Source organism: Drosophila busckii, chromosome X (assembly GCF_011750605.1).
Source record: "Drosophila busckii strain San Diego stock center, stock number 13000-0081.31 chromosome X, ASM1175060v1, whole genome shotgun sequence".
In the NCBI taxonomy this organism is placed as follows: domain Eukaryota; kingdom Metazoa; phylum Arthropoda; class Insecta; order Diptera; family Drosophilidae; genus Drosophila; species Drosophila busckii.
In genome coordinates, this window is record NC_046608.1 from 11,178,451 (window position 1) to 11,201,516 (window position 23,066).

Here is a 23,066-nt window from a genome sequence, read left to right on the forward strand (position 1 = left end):
AATTTCATAAACAAAGAAGTGAGTTTGAGCAATTTATTGCATCGAAAGCATGATAGGGGAGTCCCCCAAAAGCAGGTACAACAATTTGCTATGGATTTTATGTATAAGTGGTGTAATTAGTTTAACATAGTTCTTAATTAATATTATCAGCGCAAGCACAAAAAACTGTTAACTATAATGTATGAATAGCGTATCGACATTAGCTCAATAGCATTCATTTTGTACGGATCGCTCCAGATTGAATGTGTACTCCTCGGCAAGTTCATCAATAGATAGCTGACGTGTTATAACAGCCAAAATGCCATCAACCTGCGATTGTGTGCCGTTGAAGCGTTCTTTGCTGGTCAGCTGTGGCGACAATTCAAATGGAATGTCCTGCAGATAATGTATGGGCGCATGCTGAGTAGGTCCCACTGCCATGCCGCCAGCTCTGTTGCCTACAGGTGGTGGATAGGGCATGGGGCCGTAGGCTGTTTGTGGCATGGGTGGATACATCATGCCACCAGTCGGCGATGTTATGGGCCCCGCGTCAGGTCGGCGCTCCACAAATATGAAATCATCGCCGTTGCCGTTGCCCTGTTTAGCAGCCTCTGGTCCCTGTATGGGTGACTTATCCTTATCTGTAGGTGACTCTGCCGGCTTAAGCTTTGCGAAGATGGAAAACATGTTGCTATGTGACTGCACTTAAGCACTTGTGCACAAAATAAATTTACACTATTTGCGCAGTAGTAGCTGCTTTTGTTGTTTTGTTGACAAATACTAAATGCTGTGGTATCGATACCAAAAAAGCCAGCGAGCAGTCAAATGTATCGATACATTGAGGAGTAAAGGCAACGCTGCGGATTGGTTTGGGTTTCAACTCCTTCAGACAAACAATTAAAAGTGAACGAAACCGAGCTACAAAGTTTGTTAAACTGATAGCAACTGTGACCAGGAACCAGTTGAAAGGCGATTAAAAAGAATGGCAAAGGCTGACCAGGATACAATTGCTTCGCTGAGCATCATGGAGGTGGGGTGTACTGGCCAAAGCGCGCCGCCTGACGACTGGGTGTACACGCTGCCCCAAGCGCGCATAGCTACAGCTTCAAGAGATGCACACACTGTATCTGTATCTTTTCCATCTATTTGACAATTGTTTGTCTTGTCTTTGCAGCAAATCAAAATACTGATCAAGCCGCCACCCAACGAAGAGGAGAAGCACTCAACACGCAGCAGCAACACCAAGCATCCGTACTACAGGCGTCCTGGGCGGGGACATAATCATGATCTATGTGATGCTTGCGAAGAGGGTGGAAATTTGCTATGCTGCGATCGTTGCCCCTCCAGCTTCCATTTGCAGTGCCAGTGAGTATTTTAACTTGTTTGTGTTTTTTAATTTTGATTTTTTTGTGTTCTGTGTGTATGCGCGCAGCGATCCGCCGCTCAATGAAGAAGATATTCCCACGGGACAGTGGTTGTGTCACAGCTGCCGCATGGTAAAGGTAGCCCAGCCGTCGAAATCCGGCTCCGTGGAACGCGTGCCCTCGGGAGGCAGCGGTTCGCGCGCCAATACACCCTCTTCCAGCGAGCTAGAGTCCATACCGCTGAAGATACGCAATTTACGTAAGCGCAGCAACAGCGAACGCAACAGTACCGAAAAACTGCTGGCCAAGATGCCGCTGGCCATACAGCGTGCATTGGATCCTAATAAAAAGGTTACACCATTGGATGATGTTATACGGGCAGCCAGCATGTTGAATCCACTGCAGTTCTCACTACCCCCCGAGCTGGAGCTCCATACTCAATTTCCTGGTAGTGGGAAGGTGCAGCCGGTGCATTCACATCCCAGCAGCGGCGGCGGTGGTGTCGGCGGTGGTAGTGGAACTCGCAGAGCCAGTCAGCGTCGCAACTCCAAGCCTTTTGAGCTCGATGGCCAGGGATTGGTGCCGTTGCCCGCCAAGACATGCTTCTATTGCACGCGCAGCTGCAAGCGTGCTCCACTTGTATCCTGTGACTATTGTCCGCTGTACTACCATCAGGATTGTTTAGATCCGCCCATGACTTCACTTCCCGCCGGCCTCTGGATGTGCCCCAATCATGTAGAAAATTTTATAGTAAGTAACTAACTTCTTGCTGTGGCTCTTAAATACTGACGTTTGGTTTACAGGATGCCAACATGACGAATAGTATTTCGGCCACAGAGCGCGTGCGCTTATGGAATCGCTTCCATCAACCGCTGGACCATGAGAATGTTAAAATGGAGTTCTTCCGCCGTGTAAACACGCGGCATCCGCCATTTCGCATGAAGACGAACGCACGCTCACGCGCCTACATCGATGTGCCATCCATTGTGCGTCACCACTACGAGCATCCTCCACCGTTGCTGCCCTCGATGCGCCAAACTTTGCGCTATGATCGTGTCAAGCGGTCCAAGCAGATACCCACAGCTGTGGGCGATAATTCACGTGAGAGTGTAACTGAATCACTGCTCAAGGATTTGGAAGCATTGCGCTGTGCGCATGCCAAGTTTCGCGAAATACAGCGCGAGCATCCTCATCCCGAGGATCTAGATGACAGCAATAGCGACAGCGACGTGGGCAACGCAGCAGCAGCTGCTGATCAGCAGTCATCACAGCAGAGCAATGGCACGCCAGTGTCGCTAATACTGTTACGTTCAACTGATAACACAGAGTCTGGCTCTGTCGACCAAGAGCAGCCGAAGCCATCGCCAAGCAGCTGCGACCAGCAGTTGCACATCGACATAAGCTTCGACGATGAGGAAGAGGACTCAAAGTCTTCCAACGCCATTATAGATGCAGACCTTAGTTATCTGGATGTCGATATTATAAAGAAGCTAGCGCATCAGCGACTGCAGCAGCTCGTTGCAGAGCATCCGGAAATTGTGACGCAGTACAAGAATCGTACCGCAGCGCGGCGTCTACGCCAGCTCTGCGCCATGGAGCAGTCCAGCCCGCAGTCGGCTTTGCAAAGTGAGCTTTCTCCTGAGGACATGTGCCACTTTTCGTTGCTGTTTACCAGTGAAACATCTTCCATACTAGCACAAAAGAATGGCAACGCAGCCGACGAGGATCCCATGATGGCGCTCCATCCAGCGCTCGCTACAGCGGCTGCCATTGCCGCTGCTGACGCCGCCGCTGAAAACTATGTTCCGCGCCATCTAAGCGACACCGATAAAGCTTTTGAGTTGGCCTCCCGTCTGGAGCTCAAACTGCTCGAGTGCAAAGTGCAGGCTCGCGCTGTGCTAACGCCGCTGGGTGACATGCTCGAGGATAGTCGCTGGTTTAATCCTCTAGGCCTGGAGCATTCAATCTTTATGCGCTATCGCACGCTCTACATCGGCTATGGTGGCCACTACTCGCCGTCGACTACGTTGGCACACACGGAGACTGTGGATCTATCGGCAATTGGTTACTGCTCACGCATTTCGCCGCAGCATGCCATCATTTTCTATGATGAGTTTAGCAAGTCCTTTGAACTCATCAACTACTCCGAGTTTGGCACCGAGGTTAATGGTCAACTCTACACTTGCGATCTGACAGAGTTCACGCCCATGCATGCTGGCAAACGCATGCGTCCCGATGATTTGGAGCTGAAGCGACGCGTTGATGATCTGCTCGACAAACGTCGCCACATTCAGCGACAATTTGGGGTCAAGCAGGACTCTAAAGACAGGTGAGCGCAATGGCCATGCATTAGACAAGCATTAAACTAATAAGATTCTTAAACCAGTACCACAATGGCGCCCATGGTAAAGCCCGAATGTCGTTGCCAAACTGCAGCGCCGCCGCCCATGGTGCCTGGCGCCTGGGAAGGCTCTGCGGTGCTGGCACATGGCACTCTACTGCGCTTTGGTTGTCTGCCGTTCGTCTTCTCAGTGCCCAGCGGGGAGCTTATGAAAGCGGAACTTCAGTCTTCCGAGCAGTAAGTTACAGATACTTTAGCCATGTTATCCAACCAGTGAATCGAGAGAGGCAGCTATGCACGAGTGTGAGCGAGATGAAAGTCGCTCTCGCTCTCTTCCTCTATTATATTATAGTTGGTACTGTACATGAATTATTGCGTTATAGAACCCACACACACACATACACACAATTTTAATTACATCTAATCATAATTCTTTATTGCTAGAGGTATCATTTTGCTTAGTACCAACGCCATTTGCTCTGTATTTTTTTTCTCTCTCTCTCTCTTTTCTTCTCATTAAATTTTAGTAATTGTATAAAGCATTGCGATTGTATAACAAATAAAGTTGTAAGAAATTGAAAGTTAATTTCATTTCCATGCTATTATTATATATGTCTATGTATATGTGTCTATGTATGTATATGTACGTTTAATGTTTGTATGTAAGTTGAAAAACACATTTACTAAACTGAATTTTCAAGAGTCTCATGAATTCAACTCGCGATTGTAAAATATAAATAATATATAATTAATTAAATAAATTACATAACATTTCAAGTTCAAAAACGATTTTCAATGCTTCTTCAGAGTGTGTTTAAGAGTAAGCGACGCTTAACGTCAATTGGGTTAAGGCATGCGAAAAAGAAGTACATATAAAAGCATATATATGTATATGTGTATATATATACAATAGAGTATGTGAGGAGACTTGCAATACATAAGTACATACAACTAGGCGCTAAAAAGTAACTATAGATTATATAATGGCTGCTGCTTTTGCTGTTGCTGCTGTATGCAAAATTGTTCACACATTAGGAGCTGCTTCCGGGCTCCTCCAGCTGCTGTTGTTGATGCTGCTGCAGCTCTGAGACTGCCGACTTGGCTGCATTGCGTGTGGCACGTGAGCGTTCCCATTCAATCTTATGCTTGCGCTTAGTATGATGATACATATTCGACTTGGAGCGAAACTCTGTGGGACAAAACGAGCAGGTATGCAGCTTGACGCCTGTATGTGTCGCAAAATGTTCCTATAGGCCAATTAAATTAAATTAATACTTCTTGTTTATAATATATTTATAGATCTTGCTTATTTTTTACCTCTAGGTAGCGCTTCATTTTAAATGATTTGCCGCAGATATCGCAGGCGTATTTGGTCTTGCCCAGGCAACGGTGTTGTTGCTGGCCCAGCAGCTCGCCGCAAGTGTTGCACAAGGTCATGGCCAAGCTTTCGGTTAAAGTGGACGTTGCCTGCTGTGACGGTGAGTTATGCTTGTTCTGCAGGTGATTGTTAAGCGCACGCTGATTGCGCAACTGCTGGCCGCAAATGCTACAACTGTATGCAGATTCAACTGGCGCTGTGCTTGTAGTGCTTGTTGATGATGCTGCAGCAGCAGCAGCAGCAGCTGCAGTTTGTTTGCTTAGTGCTATAGCAGCTGCAGTAGCAGCTGCTGCTGCTGCCGCAGTGCTGGTGCTTGTGCCCGTGCTGGCGCTAACGGCAGCCATGGCAGTAAGTAATTGCTCCTGCATTGAGTTGCAGTATCGCTGATGTTGCTGTTGTGTAGCTGCTGCAACAACTGCAGCCATAGCATTGTAGTTGGCCAAGAGCAGCTCATTTTCCTTGCTGGTCTGCAGTTGTGTCTTCAGTCGCTTCTCATGTAAATCGGCCATATTATCGTTGTCATTACTGCTGCTGCTTTCGCTGGCGCTGCGCTCAGTGGGTTGCACCTTTTTTGGCGAATGTGTTTTGCGCCGGCTGGAGCGTGTAAAGCGTTTGGGAGGCGCTACATGGTTTTGCGATTTGTTCACTGTTAAGTTGATGGCCTCCATGGGCGGATCGGGTTTGAGAGCCTTCATGGGCGGGTCGGTGTTGATGACCTGCATGGGTGGGTCGCTTTTGATGGCTATCAGACTAATTTCGGGCACGACTGTGGTAGCGGGGGCAGCAGCTGTTTGTTGGTTTGCTTCATTTTGATTACGAATTCCATCCATCTCACTGGGTAGCAACGTTATGACATCCACAACCGTGTTGTTGCCATTAACGCTTCTTTGGACTTGATTATTGTTGTTGCTATTGCTCTTGGCCGACTCGCGTTCCGCTCGCGCCTTTTGCCACTGCGTTGTGTGCTTTGTCTTGACATGCGTGTACATATTGGAGCGACAGCGAAATGCCATGTTGCAATAGGCGCACGAAATGGGACGGTCGCCTGTGTGCGTGGCCACATGCTCCTCTAGGTAGCGACGCATTTTGAATGATTTCTCGCAAAACATGCAGGGAAACTTATGTGTCGCTGCTGTTTTAGAATCTATCTTAACGTACGAGTCGTGAAATTCGGGTTCCTCCTTGACTATGTCGTAGACAGTGGGTGGCGTTTCATTGCCGCCCACCTCTGCATCTTGATACGCTTCTGGTTCATATTTAATAATTGCAGTTGCCAGCTGCTCAGCATCACCCTCCTCGGACCAGTTGACATCGCAGTCAATCTCTAAAAACTGACTGCATAACGTCGTTTGCTTGAGCTCCACCAGCTTCCAGAAGTTGTGAAAACTTTCCAATTGTGCCGAGCAGTCTGCACATATAGCAGTAGATATAGCATCGTCCCGGGATAGCTAAGCATGTGTATTATAAACAATAAGATAGTGTTTGACGGCAAGGGCCAACTGACACGGAGTGTCTAAGGCGTAGGTGTAGGTGCTTTTGGGTTACTTACACAGAGATACAAGTGCGTCGATATCAATTGCACAAAGTAGCTTTCCGGAATTGTCTTGTCGGCGGGGTCAAAAAGCAGCACGGCATTCTTCGCGTCCAGTGTGCTTAAGCACAGTCGACAAATCATTTCCATTTACAAAAACCAAAAGAAAACAAACTCGAGCAACATTTGCACTATTTTGACCAGTGTGGCAGAGTTGTCAAATAATCGAACAACCCAACGATAGTATTGACTATTACTATCGATTCAACGTTCACACTATCGATTAGATTTTTTACTATTATGCTTAGTGGCAAATTGCGTAGTTTGTATTAAATTCTTAGCTCGAAGTCCTTAGACAATATGTACATATATTTAAAATTTATCATAAAATACTAATTTTTCAACGCTGCTCAAACGATAATTTATGTCGACACTTACGGCGCAATCAAATGCTTTAAATGAATGGCAATTTTTCTTGAAAACTACTTCATTATTAGCTTTATTAGATTTAAATTAACCTCTATGTGACCAAAGATAATAGAATATTATTTTATTGCTATGGCTATACACTGTAATTTATAATTAATACTAAACGAACACTAAATTTAGGAGGCGAAGACAGGTGAGCTTATGGGGAAGGCGATGGTTTTCATTTTCCCAAGTACTGTAAGTTCTTCATAATGAACACTGTTTCTGATCCATGCTGAAAAATCATCCTTGAATGGTACATTAATACAATTAAAACGAAAATTATTTAATCTGGGCACTCCTGAGATCATATCATATCCTTCTGCCAATTTACAACTCCATATAGATATGGTACCGAAATCTAGACGCTCTCTTTCGACCAATTGGACAGATTCATTAAGAGTACGAAATGAGCTCAACGTTATAACGCCCGTAGGCTTATCCCCCAAGTAAATTTGAGGGAAACCCAATACAATAATAGGAGACTTGGGCGTCATTCTGCCATACTTCTTTTGCTTGTCCGCAATATCAAACTCCTCCATATGCACAGTTTGGCACTTCATGCGCTTTATCATCTTTAGAGTGTGCAAGAAATTAGGATGGTTGGCAATGCGCTCGTCCATGGTCTCCATGCGCATACGTAGCTTTTTGATAAACTTCTGACGGATGGGCTCCTGTACCAGAACACTAGCTATAAGATTTGCACCTATCGGATGCTTTAAGTCTTTAACGACAGCATCAACAACCTTGTTGACATTGCCTGTTGCGAACAGTACAATTATTTTTGGCGCGATCCAAGCCATGTGTGAGCCATCTTCGGGATAGTGATATTTATGTCGTTGTAGCAAATGGTCATATATATTCTCCACACCTTCGGTTATGTTTGGCAAGCCTTTAAAGCGCGGCAAGACCTCTCCATCGTCATCCTTTTCCGATTCACGCTCTGTGCCATGATCATTCATACTTAATACACTGTTTTAGATCAAACTAGAATTTATTTATTTTAAATGTTTTTTGTAGCAACTCTTAAAAAGAGATTTGTTTAGCAACTGAAAATGAGACAGACAGAAAATGAGTGAAAGCACAGAGCAAAACGAAAGTTTCGCCCGACTTCCGCTTCCTGGTCCAGCATGTGTACATAATCCTAATTAGAATACTTTCGCTGGACAAAGCTTGCCATTCACCCTATGACGCACACATCCGCATTAACCGCTTAGTGGTGGTGAGTTCGTTTTACGCTTTCAATGCTCAAGAGTTTTGTACCTTAAGCTTATATTATACACACCACAAGTTAGCCATATTGAAATATTTTACTATTTTTAATATTCGGTAAAAGCAAAGACTTCGGAATATTTATATATCTTTATCTATATTTTTGGGTAAAAGTCAAAAGTACGTAATTTACCCTAGAGCTTAGCGTATGCAAGTATCGGTGTGCTGTTAATAAGAATTTTTCTTTTACTTATTTTTACATTCAATAGGTCGCTGTTGGAGCTTCGTCCCATCGCTGGCTTCGTTTCTTCTCTCATGACGAAAGCGGAAGAGCCAACACGCTGGTTTGACAATGTGTTTAAGCTTTTCTGAGTACGTGAGAGTCATGGCTAAAGCGTATCTTTGGCACGACTGAGCGAGCATGTGTGTGCTCGTATAAATAGCCGTGCGCCCCACAGGATTCGGTTACTTTACGTGCTTCGCTTCGCTGAGACACGGCCCGCAACTTCGGGCGGCAACCGGAGGCTCGCCACATCGTCCAAAAATAGGCAACGCATTATATTGTTGTGTTTATGCATAATTTGCGCAGTTGCCACCACATGCGCGAGGCAAACAGTTAACAATTTATTTTGCACAAGCATGCCAGACTAATAATTGGCCTTACAGCATAATGGACAGAACAGGCTATCAGGACATAAGCGCTTTGGAAAAATCGGTAAGAAATCCAAGTGAGTTAATTTATAAACAAACTAATACACTGATATCAGGTGGCCAATGCGGGCACGCAGCTGTATACTATGGCGCACAAGCTGCATGCGGTGGAGCGTAGTCTGGACCAAACGACAATGGAGCAAATGGATGAGATGGAGGTCATGGAGCTGCTAGAGTCAATGACCGAGGTCAAGAATGAATACCAAAACCTGCGCAAGGACATACAAGAAGTGCAACAATTGCAACGTGACGTCAGTACCTCCATACGCTTTCAAATGAGTCACATGCAACAAACCTTTCAAATGCTCAAGAAGCGCATTGCAAGCTCACAGCAAAAGAAACAGCAGCAACAACAACGTCAAAGAGATAAACACCAGGGCAACACTTTGGCAGCGGGCGAGCATTAAAATTAAAATTGGATGGGTTACTTTGCTAGCCAATTAATGAATTTGTTTTGATTTGGATAGCTTTTTACCTGCGGCACAAGGATATGCGTGTCTATAGTTAAATGACTGGAAACCTGTTGCAAAACAAACTTATAAATTAACGTTCGTACATTGTAATCGTGTCAAATAGTGAAATTCTTCAAAATCAATACTTTTTCTACTTACATCCATACATACATATATACATATACAATGCATAAATCAACTAGAAACTATGTAAACAATGCTACAACAATTTAATATCACAAGCCAAACATACACAAAAAATAACTTTTGTACGCAAAAATGTATTTACTCATAGCTCAACCTTTACACGAACACCTTTTTGTATCATAACTCGTAATACTTTATGATGCAAATCCAAAATGTCTGATACTAATACCATTTGAGAAAAATGCACTTTTTCAAACAAAATATTTGCCTTAAAACACCTTGTTATACTAATTTTTTATATACACATGTTTTGAAATTGAACTGTAGCTTATCATTTCTATTACAATGATAGGCAAGCGCAATCTGTTTTGACCTTTTTATATTTGTTGTTAAAAATTATGTGTACATTTTAGGCCACTCGAAATACACAAAACAAAATTATAGAAAACTAAATTGTTGTTGTTAATGTCATATATTTATCTATTTTACTTTTCAAAATTTGCGCCACAAGCAAAATGCTCATTTAAAAGCTGATCGATATCCTTGGTATTTTGGTATTTTAACACTTTTTTTAACACAGAGCCCGGAGCTGCGATATGCCATTGAGCATATTTATCGATATGTTGATACATTAACAAGTCTAATATAAATAAAGACAGTTTTTTATGCAGTGATTATTAGTGTTTAGCATAATTTCGATCTCTATATTGGCAACTGTATGAGTTAGCTAGCGTGCAATTAGTGTTGTGTTCTTTTTGTTTTTGTGTATTAATTCTTGTGATTCAGTTAAAGATAAGTTTTAAGAGCGGCTCTTGAAGTCACGTCATCAACCAAGCGACTTCCATTATGCGCGTAGAAAGCAGCTAAAGCAGTTGTTGATTTCTTTATACATACATACATACATATATTGTGGTGCTTAGTATGCTTAAGTGACAGGGTAATTGCAGCTGGAAATTAAAGAAAGTGCCTTATCTTGCCACAATCAACAAGTGCAACAAGTGAATGAATATTTGCGGTCTCGCGCGCTCTCTGTCACACGCTTGCAGTCTCTCTTTGTAGCTGTTTAGAACTGCGCGGCGCGCGCGCCTGCGCCCCCATATTTTTGTTATTGCCACTAAGGTTGCTTACGTGTCGCGTCGCGAAATGTACGTATACGCTTACGTAGTTGCCGCGCTTACGTGCCTCGCCGCTGCCACTCCGCGTCCCAGCAGTACCACAACACCGCCTACAATCGCTGAAGTGCAAGTTGTCAATGAAGTGGAAAGCTTTCTTGCCGATCCCCATTATCTAGACAATGATCAAATTGGTCAGTTATTTGAGCGTATCACCAAGGACTATCCGTACCTAGCACAGTCGTATACCATAGGACGCTCTATTAAGGACCGACCCTTGCATGCGCTTGCATTGAATGCACCCGCGAGGGATGCTGGCAGCGGTGATTTACTGCGTCCCTTGGTCAAGCTAGTCGCCAACATACAAGGCGACGAGACACTTGGTCGTCAGATTGTTCTCTATATGGCCGAATATTTAGCCAGCAAATTTGAGACGGATACTGAGGTTCAGCGGCTGCTCAACACTACTGAAATACATTTCCTGCCGAGCTGTAATCCGGACGGATTTGCTGCCGCCAAGGTGAGTCATTCATTTAATAGTAAATATAGTATATATTGAAAACGCACACGCGACGTAATTTGATTAAGCAACTGCTTGGTTTTCATTCTTTGCATTTTTTTATTGCGTACAATAATTTCGTCTTTGAAATGTTAGTCTGATAGTAACAGGTTATAAGTACAGATAGTTGACTGTGTGAACAGCTGTATACCGACATACATCGTTTCAGAAATAAAAGTGAATGTCCAACAATTTTCTACCTGCTTCCAGGTACCAAAGCTTTCAGACTCACAGCTGTGCCAACTGCTGTGCCTTTGTCATGATGCAGACAATAGTCGCCCTCTCCCCCAACTAATGTCAAAAGAGAGAGGTATCGAGCCGGCTCTCATTTATGAAATGAATTTAGAGCAGCAGCAAAGAGCGACGTGCATGTGTTGGCCCAGTTTTCAAACTGGTTTGAGTTCCTTTGCAACATGATCAGTTAATTAGCATCGAGCTAAGTGCTTGCAGCAAATTTGTTTGGCATCGAGTGATTTCTACAAGAGACACTCGAGAGCACTTCATTTGTTATCAATTTACAAGTTGTATCTACATAACAGACATGAATACCAACAGATACGAATGGTCTCCAGTCAAATGCTACCAAATATACATATACATATATATTAGATAAACGCTTAAGAATAAAACCAGGAAAGAAAGTCTGTGAATTAGACTGCTGGCACATTTAATACATTTATGTATTGATTTAGTTTTGTTTATGTCCTAAAATATTTCTGATTATTGTCAGTTATAGTACTAAAATACTAATAGCCCATTAACGCTTTAGCTGTGATATTTTAATCTTATCATATATCCAAGGCTTAGTTGTTATTAACTGACTATAAATTGTGAAACTTTTAGTATGCATGTCAACTAAAGTTTTTGCACAAGCGAGAGAGTGAAGATAAGGATAAGTTCAATCTTATGCTTTGATTAGATTAATTGCTTGCATTCATAATTATTTATTTTTATGACAAGCCCATCTACTTACCACAAAAGATCAAATTATAGCAGCTTTATATGAGGTTGAATTTAATTTGATATTGCGTTACGTCATGTGTTGCAAATTGCAATAACAAAAACCCATTACATTTAATGCACAAAAAAGGAAAAAGCTCAAAAAGAGACAGAAATATATAAATACGTGTTTGTAGAGTTAACAGTGACGATATTTTTGCGACGTGTAAATGTATTTTGATTCGGTTTCTTGCAATTCGAAAAGCACTGCATGCAACCGGTTTTGATATTATGATTGTTAAGGCGCTGTCGCTAACAGTTAAATGTATACAAACCTACTGAACATAGTATAGGTACATATATATATATGCATATATTCAGGTAAAGCCCCGCAAGTACAACAAGTGCTTTCCATTTCCGTTATCAGCCTTGATACTTTGTTGTTGCCGCTTCGCTATAAATTTGCAATAACAAGCTAAAGTTAACAATTTGTCTGACATTTTTACGAATATCTACTTTAAGAATGTTCCCTAAACGGTCATAGAAGTCAGCGCAAAAGTAAAAAATATAAATCAAATACAGTAGTAATACCCAGAGTGCCAATAACAGAAACGAGCGTTACTGATAACTAAACTGATTGTGCGGTAGAAATTCATATTAGATATCCATGCGTAATTCAATTGATTCATAAAATACCAATTCAAGTTCCTAAAAGAGCTATGGATTGTTAAAATATTGCATGTTCCTACAATTTGTTGGCAATTTGGAGGAACGACATGGTAAAGTCAACTGTTGACAATAAACTTCTCTCATCAGTGTAGAGCGCTTCAGTGAACAGCTGGAAATTTACGTTGTTTGCACATAGCAATAACAATGCGAACAGCGATGTTATTGATAAGGCAAGAGCACAGCATAGAGCACGCCACCCGATTACTGCTTATGTTTTGAGTTTGAGAGTGGCTACGTGCGTGGGTGTTGAACCCATGCGGCAAATCAACAACTGTGTTACGTCACAACTTATCGATTTTAGGCTAAATATATCCTTTGCCAACGCCAACGCCGCAATTCATGACCAGCAAGCAAAACAGCAGGCTGAGTAGGATAGCGGTTGTGTGTGTGTGAAAATAGCGTCGACTGCGCTGCCTGCTATAGCGTTGGCTCTCGCTTTTGCTAGCTTGTGTGTGTGTGTGTGAGTGTGTTCGTGCTCTCCTTGGCTGACTTGCGCAGGCGCCTCTCTTGCATCTGGCAACGCCGGCCTGTCGTCATACACAATCTGATACGAATACGAACCAAACAGTTTTGCAAATAAATAAAAAGAAACAACATGCAATAAAAACAATCGTGTGGCAAAGAAAAGCAAACAAATGCTATTAATTTAGGTTTAAGCGTAAACGCAGCATTGTCGCCAACAATAAAAACAACAGCAAACAGCGCCAGCATAAAATTAAAGCCCATGACTGCTGGAGCTGCTGCTGAGTGCAAAGTTTTGACACGCTCTCCCTTGCTCATTGTGCTTCGCTCGCTCTCTCTCGTTATCTCTCGCTCGCTCGCGCGCGCTTTGACGTGTAATTTCCCTACAATTAGCGCCTTCCTCTCCGTCCCCTGAAGCACAGCACAGTCAACTTGGGGCGACAGCGACGTCAGCAGCGACTGCGACAGTGGGGCACAGAGCACACACAAATACACATATACAGACGCAGGCAAACACACGGCTTAAGGCCAAACAACGCAGCAAATTTTCAAACAGTACATTTTCTGAAGCTGAGCCGAGCCGAGTGGACAACAACTGGTGCTGCGGCAACGGCGACAAACAACGCATATTCCAGACTCGATAACCGACCAAAACGGACGTACACCGGACCGCCGCCGCGGACACAGGAGAGGCATCGACGATCAGTTGAGATTAGACCAATTGGCCAAGCAGTGTTAACTGGCGCACTCCAGTTGTTGGTGGAAGCATAACAACAACAAGAACGAAATGCAGCCAATTGTGACATTGTTGCTGCTGGCTTTGCTTGCCGTATTAAGCAGTCAAAGCGCAGGCTATGTCATTAAGGAGGATGAAAGTTTCCTGCAGGTGCCGCACTACAGCAGCCAAGAGGAGCTGGAGGATATGTTTGCCCGCATGGAGAAAGCGTATCCGGAGCAGGTTCGCGTACACAACATTGGACGCTCGCTGCAGGGACGAGATCTTCTGGTACTGCAAATCTCACGCAGCATTAGGGAACGACCGCTGCTAACGCCGCCCGTGAAATATATTGCCAATATGCATGGTGATGAGACAGTGGGACGACAGCTGCTTGTCTATTTGGCGCAGTATCTGTTGGGCAACTATGAGCGCAACCTGGAGGTGGCCCAGCTGGTTAACAGCACGGATATATATCTAATGCCCACCATGAATCCCGATGGATTCTCCATATCTCAGGTATGTGCGTCGCCGTCACCTGTTTGCGTTTTCAAAGCAAAGCGCATTGTGTGTGTGTGGTTTATGTTTTTTTGAAAAAATCAATAAGTGCGAATGGCAAATGCCAGCAGAAGCGCCCACGCAGTCAGACACTGAAAAGTAATGACGCGCACGCAGATAAGCGTAAGCGTTAGGGTCCAGTAACGCTCAAAGGCTCTCTCATGTGTGGGCGCCGTGCATTTGTTGACAGCTTGGAAAGAAGCATGCTGTGTGCCACAGTAGCATTTGTTTATTTATGGCTAACCAAGTGGGCGGTAAGGCTCCAGTAAACACGCGCACACTCACTGAGAGCGGCAGACACACACACACACACAGACAAGCACACAGACAGTCACAATACAAATACAATAGGCAGATGGGCAGCAGGTCCATATACATGCTATCGATATGTGCTAGCCAATTCACAATCGAAATCGCTTTCACTTGCGAGAATCATAAAAGCAAAAAACAAAATAAAAAACCCAAACACGTTATCTTGCAATTATCAGCGAGAGAGGGAGAGCAAGCAGCTGTGCAGTCTCAATTTGCATTGTCGATTGACTAACCTACATACATATGTATGTATGCATATGTATATGCATAAGTGTGTACACACTGTGTATTTACAGTTTAAATTTTATTCATATATTCTATCCATATGTAATTAACTTTGTTTTGTTATGCAATTGCGATTCCTCTTTGAATGACAGTTGCTCCAATTAGTTGGCAATTCTGATTGGAGTTCGCATTATGGCATACGCCATGCGCTCTCTCTTTGCATAATTTTATCAGTTGGCTGAGTGTTGTAAGTGCTTTGCGTTTATAATATTAAAACGACTTGATTTGGGCAACTCTTCGCCAACTGAATGCCAATTTGTCTGCATAATAATAAGTTGGCCTAGCGTGGGTGAGAGAGAGAGAGAGCAACAACTCATTAAATGGAGAGGCACGCACGCAATCAATTATCTAATCTCTTACAAATTGTTTTTTTACAGGAGGGCAGCTGCGAGTCGCTGCCAAACTATGTGGGGCGTGGCAATGCAGCGGGCGTGGACTTAAATCGTGATTTCCCCGATCGCTTGGAGCAATCGCATGTCAATCAGCTGCGCGCGCAGTCGCGTCAGCCGGAGACAGCCGCGCTAGTTGAATGGATAGTGAGCAAGCCATTTGTGCTGTCAGCCAATTTCCATGGCGGCGCTGTTGTGACCAGCTATCCCTATGACAATTCCATGTAAGTTATCCAACAGCCATTGACTGCAGCAGCCGGCTTTAATTTATTGTCGTTTACAGTGCGCACAACGATTGCTGCGAGGAGAGCCTTACGCCCGACGATCGTGTCTTCAAGCAGCTCGCCCACAGCTATGCGGACAATCATGCAATCATGCGTGGTGGCAACAACTGCAATGACAGCTTTGCTGGCGGCATAACCAATGGCGCCAACTGGTACGAACTCTCCGGTGGCATGCAGGACTTTAACTATGCCTTTACCAACTGCTTGGAGTTAACCATTGAGTTATCCTGCTGCAAATATCCTGCCGCAAGTAGTCTGCCTATTGAGTGGGCAAACAACAAGCGTCCACTGCTGGAGCTCTTGAAGCAGGCGCATATTGGCATCAAGGGTCTGGTGCACGATGCCAGCGGCTTTCCCATTGCCGACGCCAACGTTGTCGTTTCCGGACTCGAGGACAAGCCCATGCGCACCTCCAAGCGCGGTGAATACTGGCGCCTGCTCACGCCCGGCATCTATAGCGTGCAGGCCACGGCCTTTGGGTGAGATCAACAGCTGCAGACTGCAATTAAGATAGGCCAATAATTATTTATGCATTACGTTTAATTTTTTTTCTATTTAGTTATGAGCCAAGTCAAGCGCAGAAGCTACACGTGACAAATGAGAATGCGGAGGCGCTGCGCGTGGACTTCAAGCTTTTGCCGCTGGAGGCAAGCTTTGGTGGTATAAGCCGTTTTTACAGTCCATACTATTTAAATAAGTAGATCAACATGGTACAAATGATGAGCGCCAACCACCACCAACTCCACCAAGCATCTCTCCACCAATCTCTAATGAAACCACCAACGCTATTATATGCAAACGATCTAAAGACACAATTGTAGCCTAGATCATCAGATTACTAACTAATGAATATCATGAACACACTCACACACATACACTAAATACTTGCACTAACTCCTACTATACATACATATGTATCGGATATATATCTTATGATTTACTGCATTGATAAACATACAAATTGTTTATATGTTTAATGCTCTCATGGTTCTCTCTGTACTTGCTCTCTTCATATCTCTCACTCTCTGTCCTTCCATTTCGATCTCTTGTGCCTAAGCTTGGCTTGGCTTTATTTGTATATACATACACATATTCTCACACACTCACACAAAAGTTACCTCTACACAGCACATTTCATATTACAAATATATACAAGCATCAAGCATATAACCAAGTTATATATATATATACTATATACATGTGTTGTTGTGGTTGAGACTCTATGATTAACAACAAGCGAAGAACAAACAAACATTACATATTACTAATCAAAGATGCCTATCTATATACTACATACATACCATACATATATACACACATAACATATGTTTAATCTCTCAGAATTGTTATTGTCCTCTCTCAGACGTGTGTGCCAGCTTAAGCAACAAATTTTGAACAAATTGTTAACAAATTATAGTGTACAAAATATGCACAATACCAAAATCGAATGAACAATATAGTAGTATTAATTACAAGCAAGCAAGCATCTACATATATACAATAATATTAGCAAACAGACGAACAAGTCTAAAGAGCAAAGTTTTTTTTTTGAAATGCATAATTAAAGAAACCAAGAGTAATTCAAATAAAATCTTTTTGATTTTGCGTAGTGCGTTTTATTTTCTGTTATTACAAGACTTACTCACACACACACACAGACAGACAGTTGCGTGTGTGTGTGTGTGTGTGTGTGAGTGGGTGCATGCATTTTAATTGTCAAAGCACAGTCATGTTCATTATTTTAAGTTCACTCGTTCAATTCGCCAGCAAAATTGTAAAACAATAATAAAAGATTAATGCATTTTAAAACAATTTCAATGTTTATGGTAGCTAATAACTAATAATAGTATATATTAACATATATATGTATGTATCTTAAAATATGTTTAAGTATCTATTTGGGTTGCAACAATTGTCACACACACACACACACAAACATATGTGCATATGTGTGTGTTCCAAGCTTAATTTCCCCTTCCCTCTCTATCGTTCTCAATGCTGCTGCTTCTTTAAACACTGAACTAAGTCAATTCTGCTTCTTAATCAGTTATAATTAATGCAAATATATGCTATATACTAATTATGGACTTAAAAAAAAAAAACAAAAACAATTTGTATCGTTTTGCTTTGGAGATGGAGATCAGCCTACATCTGCCCTTTGTAAAGCTCACTGCATTAACTTAAGTTCTTATTATTTACTTTGGTTTACTTATGTCTTTTTTTTCGTATTGTTAACATTAATTCATTCCCACATCCGCATCCCCACCCCACTTCACCTGCAATACGTACTTATCACAGGCTGCACGGGCGGGTTTCTTATGGGTGTTCGCTTTAGTGTGTTTCGTCTGCTAATCCTCTCCTGCATTCTTCACAGGCAATTACCGCAAATTGAAAGTGGAGCGCGCGGAGCCGGCAGAGCACCTCAAGGAGTTGTATGAAGGCTTCCTGACGCCCACGAAGTTCGAGCATCATAACTACGAGTCCATGCAGAGGTGAGTACAACACTTGGCTGCCCACTTGGGCTACAGCTCTTATCGACTTGCTATTCCTGCAGCTATCTGCGCAATCTGAGCGCCAGTTATCCCACACTGACGCGTGTCTATAGCATTGGCAAGAGCGTGCAGGGCCGCGATCTGTGGGTAATGGAGATCGCCAGTGCCCCAGGCGTGCATGTGCCGGGCGTGCCGGAGTTTAAGTACGTGGCCAATATGCATGGCAATGAGGTTGTGGGCAAGGAGATGCTGCTGCTGCTGAGCAAATATATGCTGGAGCGCTATGGCAACGATGAGCGCATCACACGGCTGGTGAACAGCACTAGGATGCACTTCCTCTATAGCATGAATCCGGATGGCTATGAAGCATCCCATGAGGGCGACCGTGCCGGCGGCAAAGGACGCTCAAATGCGAACGACGTGGATCTGAATCGCAATTTTCCGGATCAATACGGTACGGACAAGTTTAATAGAGTCACGGAGCCCGAGGTGGCCGCTCTTATGAACTGGACGCTATCGCTGCCATTTGTGCTGTCCGCCAATTTGCATGGCGGCTCACTGGTGGCCAACTATCCCTACGATGACAACGAGAATGACTTCAATGATCCGTTTGCGCGTTTGCGTGATGCCAGCATTAGTGGACGCAAGATGAATCCCACCGAGGATAACGCACTGTTCCGGCATCTGGCCTTGGTGTACTCGCGTGCCCATCCCAGCATGCATCTGGGCAAGCCTTGTGAGCTCTTCAAGAACGAGCTGTTCCACGAAGGCATCACCAATGGCGCCCAGTGGTACAGCGTCACGGGCGGCATGCAGGATTGGAATTATGTGCGCGCTGGCTGCTTGGAGATCACCATCGAAATGGGCTGCGACAAGTTTCCGCTGGCCAAGGATCTGCCGCAGTATTGGCGCGACAATCGCGAGCCAATGCTGCAGTTCATTGAGCAAGTGCATCATGGCGTGCATGGCTTTGTGCGCAGCTCCATTGGCACGCCCATTGCGGGCGCCGTAGTGGGCATGGATGGTGGCAATCACTCCAGCTACAGCGGCACCTTTGGCGACTACTACAAACTGGCGCTGCCCGGCCGCCACAACATTACCGTGCTGGCCGACGGCTATGCGCCGCTGCGCGTCGAGGTCGAGGTGCCCAGCGTCGAGCCCTTTGGCATGCGCCTGGACGTCACTGTCATGCGCGACGATCCGCAGCATTGGGCGTCGGCGAACGACTTCCGCATCATTGAGAATGTGGTGAACACACGCTACCACACCAATGCCGAGGTCAGAGGTCGTCTGGCAGAGCTGGAGAACCAGAATGCAGAGATTGCCAGCTTCGGCTATGCGGACAACGAGTTTAGTCGCCACTTCAACTACCTCAAGCTCACGTCCAATGTAAGTTTTGCTCTTTAAAATACATTACCATGCTAAATGCTTACCCAATGGACAGATTGCTGAACCGGAGGAGCACAAGTTCAAGTTGCTGGTGGTTAGCTCGCTGTTCGATACGGCCGTGCCGCTCTCGCGTGAAATAATGTTGAACTTGGTGCGGCATCTCATCGAGGGCTACAAGCTGCAGGATGCGACTGTGGTGCAGCTGCTCAAGCATAGCGTCATCTACTTTCTGCCCCAAGAGCAGCAGTTCGCCCAGGTCTTTAACATGTACAATGCCAAGTGAGTGGAACGTGAGAAATCTTTGTGAGCTTTCAAGTAAATGACGCTCTATGTTTATGTTTGCAGCAATTCCATCTGCGATCCCGTGCTGCCCGATGAGCTGGCCGATCGTCTGCTCAGTCCCGAAACGGAATCCTCACGCGATCTCTTCCTCGAGTTCTTGCGCAGCGAACGCTTCGATCTAATGCTAACCTTGAGCGCCGGCAGCTCAGACGTTAACTATCCCAAGGGCGACGCTATTCTGGAGAAGTTTGCGCTCAGCATACAGCGCACCGAGTTCAACTATTCGCCGCTGCAGTGCAGCAGCTCCACCACCAGGGAGCTGCATCGCGAGTCCACGGACCGAGTGACCAATATGCTCTACAAGCTCTACAAACTGCCCATGTATACGCTGGGCTTGTCCTGCTGCCGCATGCCGGCCCAGGCGCGCATTGCCAGCGTCTGGCGCACCAACATTGAGAAGGTCAAGAACTTCTTTGCGCTGGTGCAGACCGGCGTGACGGGCTTCGTGCAGAGTGATCAGGGCCAGCCGTTGCGTGAGGCGTATGTGCGTCTGCTGGAGCATCCGTTTGTCTACAATGTGACGCGCAATGCGGCGCGGTTCCAGCTGATGCTGCCCAAGGGGCTCTATGGCATGGAGATTAGCGCGCCCAACTACGAATCGCAGATGCTCAAGGTGCAAGTGCGTCAAGGACAAATCAAGGACATGGGCACCATACGACTGCACGCCTTTAAGCTCATACGCGGCGAGGTGACCGAGTATAATCACAGACCCAGCAGCTCTGGGCCCACCACTAGCATCGCTGGCATTGTGATGGACGAGAGCAATCATCCCATACGCAATGCCAAGGTCTCGGTGCTGCTGCCGGCAAACTCCAAGCATCTGCGCAACTTCACCAACAGCATGGGCGAATACCGCTTGGCTGCCGTGCCGTTGGGCAGTGTGACGCTCAAAGTGGAGGCACCGCGTCATTTCGAGACGACACGCGAGCTGCAACTGCCCCTGGCTGGGCAACTCACCGAGAATGTCGTGTTCCATTTAAAATTCAATGCCCAGGTGTTTGGTCTGCCGCGTTTCCTCTTCATCATCGTTGCCAGCGTGCTCATTATTGTGGGCGTGGTCATTTGTGTGCTGTGCGCACAATTCTGGTTCTATAGACGCCACCGTGGACGCATGCCCTATTATAACTTCTCGCTCTTGCCGCAAAAGGGCAAGGAGCAGTTTGAGCTGGACGACGATGCTGGCGATGATGGCGAAACCGAACTATTTCGTTCGCCCATCAAACGTGAGTTTCAAAAGCAACAGATTCAAGATTAAATGCTAACTCTATATCATTCACTCACTCTCTCGCTCAGGTGGAATGACTATACAGCCTTACTTTGATGAGGATCAGCTGGAGCACATCTTGCACACAGATGACGATGAGGACGATGAGGTGGAGGCTGCGCACTCGCCAGAGCTGGAGGATATTGATGACAGCGGCGATGAGATTGTCATGTTGCATAGTCACAATCGACGTCAGCGTTAGAGAGAACACAACACAAACCAACAACAACAACAACAACAACACACAACAACATAACTGTGATTCAAACGTTTTTCAAAAACCAAGCGCTCCCTCTTCTAATTGTATAATGCTTTTAATCCTTAATATTAATAACTTTTTGTAATTTATTAACAAACTTTGCTATTATTTTGTTGTGTTTATTGCAATGTATGGTGCGCATCTTTGTACACGCAACACGAGCTTTATATACCCTATATACATATACATATATATTATATATATTTCAAATAGTAAATTCAAACTCTTATGATGTATGATTATGATGTTGTGGCGAATCTCTGGAAACTAAACACTTTTAATTTAAATAATTTTTTTTAAACTTATGTACATATGTACGTTGTAATTACGTTTAAGACTGAGCCTATTTAACTAAAACTAAACGCTGGACAAACTGCAAAAAAGCATTAACAATAGCAATATTCTAACAAAATAGAAACAAGAAACAGACTCTAGGCACATTCCATGTCAAGCAAGTGGTAATTGGCAAAAACAAGCTTTAATATAAATATGTATATATATACATACAACTTCGTATGTTTGTCCATTTTCGAACCGGCTTTTATTTGTATAAATTATTAAGTACATATGTTTGTATGTCTAATTAAAAGTTAACACAAATGTTTCAAATTGCACCTTATGAAGCTTATACATACATACATACATTCGAACTAGCCTTAGTAATGCACGATTTTAAATCTATATATACCAATATACATATATATACAATATTTGAAAAGGTGCAGTATTTATTTATATGAATGTAAACCAATAAATATACATATTTAATAACTATTATTGCTAGTGTATTATGCATTTTAATCTGAATAAATTCAAGCATATATCAACCAATCCACACTTTATTTTATGCGCTGGCGGCCATTAAACTTAATGTATGATATAAAAATTATTTGACAAAGTTATGAACAAAATAGTAAACAATCAAGACAAATTTCTGTGAAATATCGCACTTTGATAAGTCGTAATTCAGAGAAATTGCATCCGATTGCGGAGTTTCATGCCTTGTTAGACTCATGATGATGCATAAATAAAACTGCATTCATAACTGGAGTCAAAGTTCTCGAATAGTTTGGCAAAAAAACGTGATGTAACCACTGTAAAGTTTTTGCCAAAAATGATGCCGTATTCACATTTCTTTGGTTGCTGATGTAACAAAAGAAACAAAGCCATAGTGTTGTAGAAATAGTTTCCAACCTTTGTTGCTGATTACAAACAAGAAACATTGGTTGCTGATGTACAAAACAGAACAACCATAGGGTTGTTGATGGTACAAACAACGTTGTTTGCTAACGTTTTACATCAAGAACCAATTGTAAATTTGTACGAATTAATAAAAGACACTAAGTCAAGTTGAATTGCGTATTACCACTGAAAGCTGGATAATTGAGCATAG

General features: G+C 43.9%; 6 protein-coding genes across 8 annotated transcripts; 3 read left to right on the top strand and 3 right to left on the bottom strand.

The window, feature by feature from the left end:
* Positions 1-19: 19 nt before the first annotated feature.
* LOC108607098 lies at positions 20-767 on the bottom strand. Its single transcript, XM_017997722.1, has one exon. It carries the CDS (start codon positions 664-666, stop codon positions 205-207), a length of 462 nt encoding a protein of 153 aa, XP_017853211.1. The 5' UTR covers positions 667-767; the 3' UTR covers positions 20-204.
* Positions 768-811: 44 nt separating this feature from the next.
* Positions 812-4,254, top strand: LOC108607095 (PHD finger protein 12). Its single transcript, XM_017997721.1, has 5 exons — positions 812-1,009; positions 1,154-1,344; positions 1,412-2,093; positions 2,147-3,672; positions 3,730-4,254. The coding sequence occupies exons 1-5, from the start codon at positions 962-964 to the stop codon at positions 3,923-3,925; spliced, it is 2,643 nt and encodes an 880-aa protein (XP_017853210.1). The 5' UTR covers positions 812-961; the 3' UTR covers positions 3,926-4,254.
* Positions 4,255-4,487: 233 nt separating this feature from the next.
* LOC108605764 (zinc finger protein 40) lies at positions 4,488-6,784 on the bottom strand. The gene is made up of 3 exons (XM_017995566.1): positions 6,612-6,784; positions 5,002-6,510; positions 4,488-4,931 (listed from the first exon to the last, which is right to left on the bottom strand). The coding sequence occupies exons 1-3, from the start codon at positions 6,741-6,743 to the stop codon at positions 4,716-4,718; spliced, it is 1,857 nt and encodes a 618-aa protein (XP_017851055.1). The 5' UTR covers positions 6,744-6,784; the 3' UTR covers positions 4,488-4,715.
* A 341-nt stretch (positions 6,785-7,125) lies between these two features.
* On the bottom strand, positions 7,126-8,093 carry LOC108606023. Its single transcript, XM_017995849.1, has one exon. It carries the CDS (start codon positions 8,021-8,023, stop codon positions 7,199-7,201), a length of 825 nt encoding a protein of 274 aa, XP_017851338.1. The 5' UTR covers positions 8,024-8,093; the 3' UTR covers positions 7,126-7,198.
* Positions 8,094-8,744: 651 nt separating this feature from the next.
* LOC108606050 lies at positions 8,745-10,001 on the top strand. Its single transcript, XM_017995899.1, has 2 exons — positions 8,745-8,988; positions 9,041-10,001. Exons 1-2 carry the CDS (start codon positions 8,944-8,946, stop codon positions 9,389-9,391), a joined length of 396 nt encoding a protein of 131 aa, XP_017851388.1. The 5' UTR covers positions 8,745-8,943; the 3' UTR covers positions 9,392-10,001.
* Positions 10,002-10,279: 278 nt separating this feature from the next.
* On the top strand, positions 10,280-22,416 carry LOC108606601 (carboxypeptidase D). 3 transcript variants are annotated; one of them, XM_017996859.1, is made up of 9 exons: positions 10,280-11,215; positions 15,632-15,867; positions 15,927-16,406; positions 16,487-16,587; positions 18,302-18,419; positions 18,482-19,808; positions 19,864-20,087; positions 20,154-21,373; positions 21,444-22,416. In XM_017996859.1, the coding sequence occupies exons 1-9, from the start codon at positions 10,727-10,729 to the stop codon at positions 21,614-21,616; spliced, it is 4,368 nt and encodes a 1,455-aa protein (XP_017852348.1). In that variant the 5' UTR covers positions 10,280-10,726; the 3' UTR covers positions 21,617-22,416. The 3 variants fall into 3 exon arrangements, with proteins under 3 accessions (XP_017852348.1, XP_017852350.1, XP_017852349.1); XM_017996860.1 differs by lacking the exon at positions 10,280-11,215 and adding an exon at positions 13,513-14,618; XM_017996861.1 differs by lacking the exons at positions 18,302-18,419; positions 18,482-19,808; positions 19,864-20,087; positions 20,154-21,373; positions 21,444-22,416 and having other exon boundaries at positions 10,284-11,215; positions 16,487-17,498.
* Positions 22,417-23,066: the final 650 nt, after the last annotated feature.